Genomic DNA, 6,239 nt, shown 5'->3' on the forward strand with positions numbered 1-6,239 from the left:
GGTGTGTGTGTGTGTGTGTGTGTGTGTGTGTGTGTGTGGACAGCATGATAACAGGATTCCTTCATGTTGTGATATTCGAATCGTGAGTGGGTGCTCACGTTGACAACATGTATCATATAAGGAATGACAGCGTAGAATGCGGTTCAAATTTCCCGCCTATTACATGTGCGTACATAAGGTCGCCTTCGGTCACTGAACTTTGAACGTCCGGTCTATTTCTCTAATTTACGCACCAAACATATGTTTTATCCATACTAAGGACCTTCAAATCTCATTTCTTTTCTTAAAGTTTTGAGGTTTCTCCCATAGTTCCACAACGGCGAAAGAGAGGTCAATGTTTGTTAAAATGGCGGTCAGGTGTTTATTTTCCCGATGGATGTATTTTTGTCAGATTTTAGCGGTAGTATCGGGAGATATTGCTCAAATTACGGATTCTGTGTTTTAGTTGGGTTTGTTCTAGAGTTATAATGATGTTGTCGGCGAAGATCAGAGAGGTTCCTTCTCACCTTACCTAGGAAGGCATTGAGATGGAAATTAAAGGCCATGGCCCTATTGTTTTTGTCCCAGGCGCAAAGACGGTTGCTCCGTGCCCATTAACCAAGATACTGGTCCGACGACAAGGTTTTTCGTTGGCAGTTCAGGGTATTTTTCCTGCCGAATATATATAACCAGTATACATCCGTATATATCAGCGAAAAGTTTGCATTCTTCCGCAAGTCATTTAAAGTGAACGCCTCCATCTTACAACTTTATATCCATCGAGACTAACAACGAAGAGAAGTAAAAGCTAAGTATTGCGGCAGCAAACAAAAATAAAAACTTCACCGCCGTAAGGCCATGTTTTGCAAGCTTTTTAGGTTATTTGTGCCACAGGTAACGAAACAATTCGCACCGTGCAACCGTACCGAAAGCGTCGGTTGGAACGAGGAGCTCCTTGGAGATGTGATGATAACGTATATTCTACATAAAGTTTTCTTAACTCAAATTACATATATTTCTTATGTGAAAGTCTTATCCATTGGCAAGGTTTTGTTCCAACATGTTCATAAGTCCGGACAGTCTCGCGAGAATTTCCTGGTCAATTCACTCAGATGGTAGTGACCATCTGAACATATGACCTTCACCTTAACATAGGATTTGCATAGTGATGTTACCTTTAACTAACATACATATGTCACAAATATGAAATGTCCATCATTTATACCTTTAAGAAATCATAGCATGTTGTATTGATTGTGCAAATTAGGTGTTTGTTTGCATAATTCGTCTCTGTTAATGTTCCATGTGCCATAGATTACATACATGTACATGTATCAAAGCCTATAATGTACAATGATGTTTTTTTAATTCACTCATTAGTTATGAAAATTGAGTGCTCGTTTACATAATCCACAATTAATTCAATTGTCTACATCTCTGTCCAAGCTATCTACATGCCAAAAATCATGAAAACTCGTCGTTTCCTTCTTGATTTATCCGCTTTCAAAGATTTTACTCGAAACTCCCCTGCAGTTCCAGGTAAAGCTGCTAGGGGAACCAAACCCACACCACTTATTCCTTACAGGAAGAGCTATCTGTCACCAAAAGGTCAAGGCCAGAGCATGTTCAGGACAAAAGATACAAAAACCGGAAGGCCCGTTGCAGTACCAAGAGTCCCAGATTTGACGATGACCTTTGCCTTCCTTAAGAACTGCCAACATACCAAATATCATCAAGGAACAATCCGAAAAGGTGTTCTCAACTTGTGCTGACCACAGCTATGCAGAAACACACACAGGCAGACAGACAGACAGACATGCAGACAGACAGACACAAAGACAGGCCGAAAACAATACCTACATACGGCAAGGGGTTATATGTGAAAGTGTGAAACAAAATGGCGTCGATTTGTAAACAAGGAGGGAACCGGTCTAATCCAGTTCTGTTATAAAACAACTCTTGCTTCAGCCATCATGGTTAGGAGTGGGTTACGGCTGGCGTTCGGCTGGGTCGAATGGCGTTGGGGGTCGGGATGGTTCGGCTACGGTTCGGTTGCACCAGCCAAATGTTTTAAAAATGTTTCAACATTCGTGAGGCTTACGGGAGGTTCGATCAAAGTCGGCTTGTTTTCGACCGGGAAGACTCGCATATGAAAGGATAAGTTCGCGGGAAAAAAACTGCCGCTCAAGGTGTGACCAAACCGTTTCAAGTGCCCGTCCGCTAAAGCTCAGCTCTTGAAAGAATGATTGACATCGAGTTCTCATTAATATTCATGAATTGCCAGTAAGGAATTTTGATCCCCCATTTGGACCACCATAATGCCCACAGATACGTTCGATCACTACCAATGTCTGCTTAGCTTTATTGTTAATATGGGTACTCTTACTTAGGCTAGAGGTTAGTGTGATCAGTACAGAGCTTAAATTTATTTGTACATAATGTAATTGTCCTATCTGTAAGATAATAGCAGACCAAGGAGGTTAAAAATCTCTTTGAGCAGACGCATGTACAATCTGGTATATCTATATATCTAATGCTCATAAAATTGTATATTACTGTTAGCCAAAATATTCAACATGTTAACATGCTAACATGTTAACAAAATTAAATGCAAGTGCTGTATAATTTATGGTTTGACTGAAATACAAAAACTACCTAAACATGTGTAGTCACGGTGATTCCTTGATTTGCATACTCTTTACCTCATTCCAGAGTGCAAATCTACAAACATGAAAAATACTTGATAATCAATAAAAAAAGCTGAAGCACAAATCAAAGTAATAGTAAGTAACTGTTTGGCACAAACCTGTCCTGGACGTCTTCTTGATTCTGGCTTTAATTTCTCACGAACTGTCCTCTTGAGGGTCAATCTTGCAGTTTCCTTACTATCAATGTTTTCAATGTCTACTCCTAGTTCTTCAAGAGTTGCAATCAGTGTCTTCAAGTTCATCTTATTTATCTCTTGCTCAATTACGTTAAACTTTGATTCTGAGGCCGAGCTTAGGGCAGCAGCCATGATTGGGCCTGCAGCGCCTTAACGATTTATATACCTCTGAAAAAAAGATTCACCACATTGGTTAAGAAATGTAATTCATATCTGATGGAAATAATTTCAGCACCCTGGACTCAAAACTCTCAAATGGTGGACAAAATCAATAATTAGAAAATATGTATTGTCATTGCTGGGGTCCCCGTTCAGCCCAAATGTAATCAAAGTCTGCACGAGTGGAGGTAATCTAAACTGCATTATCGTGATAGTCCTGCTGAGGTCCAGGATAAAGGGCAAGTCTTAAAACTTAAGCAACTGGTGCAAGTTCGTCATAGTTAGCAGGGCTCAAAACACTAATAAGTTTTTCAATTAAGATATCTCCATTGACAAATTGGAATTTGTGATTTGAAATTTGTGGTCATAAAAGAGGGTGACAGAGAGATAAATAACGAATAGCATACCACCTTAGACTAACTTGTTGGATGAAAGAAAAATCGTAATCATCAAGCCACCAATTGTTTCTACGTCCACCAACCCGTTTATAATGATAACTACTACTAGTACAGAGAAATACCCCATCATCATCATCATCATCATCGGTCGACCCCATCATAAACATTACTAAACTCTGGGTTAGACATGGCAAGGCGCTAGAATGGAATTTTGATATCTGAATTCAAATATGTTTATAAGCAAACATTTATATTGAGTGCACAAGGATTTGTTAATTTTTAACTTTTAGACGCCCTCTCTCGCTCATGGTCGCTTGCTCCCATATTGGGAGCGTGCCGCCTCGGCAGATGGTTCTCCAGTTGAATTTGTCCCGGCTACCCCCAACGCCGTGTTGAGGCTGACAGCCATAATTTTTTTTAGATCAATCTAATTTCTAATTTCTTTAGAAATTTTTTAAGAAATTAGAAAATAATTTCCACATCTAAGCTGACCGATGTTCAAAGGAAATGTGTACAGAATCGTAACAACCCACCTGAGATGCAGCTACAAGAACTTTCTTCAGGTGACAGTTCACATCCAAGGAAAACTTCTGGAAGGTTGTTGGATCTGTACTTGACTCGAGAAGGGCGTACTCCAAAATGCTGGCGTGGCCTGGCTTTTGAAAAACAACTGGGCAAAGTTTACTTTGACCTTTGAACGTCATGTGTGAGAAAATGCTGATGTGACATACACCTGCTACAGCTCTATTGGTGGATATTTATAACAAACAGGGATGAACCGTTATTGCATACCAGGGGAGGGGACATATCATCGGCGTCCTTCCGTCTCAGTAGACGATGGGTTTGGTCCAGGAGGGACCCGGCACCTTCTGTGGCAGATATGTAGCAGTTAAATGTGGGCATTTTTATTGGATTAGCACGTCGGCAGAACGTACTGTTAGTTATCAGGACTCTATTTCGGACTGGCACTTTACTGGGCCCACTTGTGTTCCTAGCCATGATCAACGATGCAAAACCCTCCACCAACAGCCCACACTGGAAGTACGTGGACGACATGAACTTGGGAAAAGTTAGGACTGCGTCAACCCTAACAAACCTTCAGACTGACCTTGACTCCTTGGACACTTGGGCCGAACTGAACTCCATGTTACTTAACCCCAATAAATGTAAAGTAGTGTACCTTTGCTTCAAGCTTCAGAGGTCAGCCACTTAGCATACATACACAAGCAAAGTTACATAGCTTGCACATACGCTCTGACCTACGGTGGTCTGACCAAGTGTATGGTGTCCAAGGGTAGTAGAAGGTTATTTTTCCTGAGTAGGTTACGTCGGGCGGGCCCCCGGATCCCTAGCTCTGACCTTGTTATTGTGTATTGTGGATATATTCGACCAATAGTTGAATATGCTACGCCCTGTTGGAATGCGGGGATCACTAAAAAACAATATTCTGACAGTATAGAAAGAATCCAGAAACGGGCCTGTAGAATCGTAGTGGGTAGAAACTACCGCTCGTACTCTAAGACCCTGCAAACGTCTGTCTGAACGCAGACTGACCCTGTGTCGGGTCTTTGCCCTCTCAGCTACGGAGTCTAGGCACGCCCCCTGGCTTCCTCCAGTTAGTAACCACTCACACAACATGCAATAAGGCAAACACGGTGCCCCGTTCCGACCATGTGTATGCTAAATATTCTGATTAGTTACGTTTTATCTTATTTGTTTACTATGCATATATGTAATATTATCCTATCATTGTTAAGTAATATTAATGTACTTTTAACATGATCTGTATTAGTCTAGCGCACAGGTGATGTTATGTATATGTTGAGCAATACATTTTTATTTGTGTGTACTCTAGTTGACTAGTAATTGTAAAAGCTGCTTAATTCAGCCTCTAGACTATTCTACAAAACGCGCATCCGGTTCGGAGGCCTGCAGGAGGCTAATAATATCTGGCTTCCAGGCGTGCTTTCTTCTCACGCGGCTGCTCGAGCTCAGCCCCATCTGCCCGCCCGCACTGAAGACAGGAAATTAGACAAATTAACACTTCATTATAGCCGGCAGGAGCACTGCAAGTAGGTCTCCCGGGACCATACTTACAACATCAACACTGTAACATGGTCCGGACGCTTTGTCGTTTTATCTAGCCTCTACCAGGCTTCGGGAAAGAGTATATATTGGCCAAACAGATAATTTCGGTCCAGGAGTGGCAATATGTTCTATTAGCACAGTGACTACATGTACGTATACCTCGGCATATCATCTGTCTATTCAGCCAATTTCTACTCTTTCTAGCAATTTCCCGAAGCTAGTTTTTATCATAGTTTTTCCGATACTTGGTTTCCAGTATACCTGAGACAAGGGGTGGGAGGGGTTTAGTCGTGATGTGGGAGACTAAACACAACCTAACCCCAATCGTAAGCCTAACCCTGAACAATGATTCTAACCCTAACTCTAATACCAACCCTAACCCTAGCCCTAAACACCTGACCTCTCACGTATGTGGCAGCTCAAGGATTTGGCTCAACACTAATCTCCAAGCAGATTTTTGGTGGGGGTAAGACAGTATCAAATTGGCCAGTCTGTAACCATTACCCCACCCAAGTGGCGGTAGCGACAAAAAAAAAGCAAATATAAAAAGCAAACGATCTTCCACCATCAACCTCTGCTTGGAGAGTAGCTCAACACCGGTTTCCGTCCGTCCCCTCAACACAGCCTCTTGCGTCACCTAGCGACCGTCGCCATGGCAACTGCATCCACACGTCTAAGTGGACGCTGCCCTCCACCTTCTCGCATTCCACCTGCGTAGGTGGACGGGACCG

General features: G+C 42.1%; 1 protein-coding gene across 1 annotated transcript in view; it reads right to left on the bottom strand.

Moving 5' to 3' along the window:
• LOC109472605 overlaps positions 1–4,054 on the bottom strand; it is a 16,516-nt gene extending 12,462 nt beyond the window's left edge. Inside the window, exons 1-2 of the mRNA XM_019772401.1 lie at positions 3,954–4,054; positions 2,786–3,031 (exon numbers count right to left, since the gene is read on the bottom strand). Coding sequence (XP_019627960.1) covers positions 2,786–2,995 — 210 coding nt within the window. The 5' untranslated portion in view covers positions 2,996–3,031; positions 3,954–4,054. The remainder of the gene's footprint in view (positions 1–2,785; positions 3,032–3,953) is intronic.
• Between the last annotated feature and the right edge of the window lie 2,185 nt (positions 4,055–6,239).

This window comes from Branchiostoma belcheri, unplaced genomic scaffold (genome assembly GCF_001625305.1).
Source record: "Branchiostoma belcheri isolate BF01 breed outbred unplaced genomic scaffold, Haploidv18h27 scaffold28, whole genome shotgun sequence".
In the NCBI taxonomy this organism is placed as follows: Eukaryota; Metazoa; Chordata; class Leptocardii; order Amphioxiformes; family Branchiostomatidae; genus Branchiostoma; species Branchiostoma belcheri.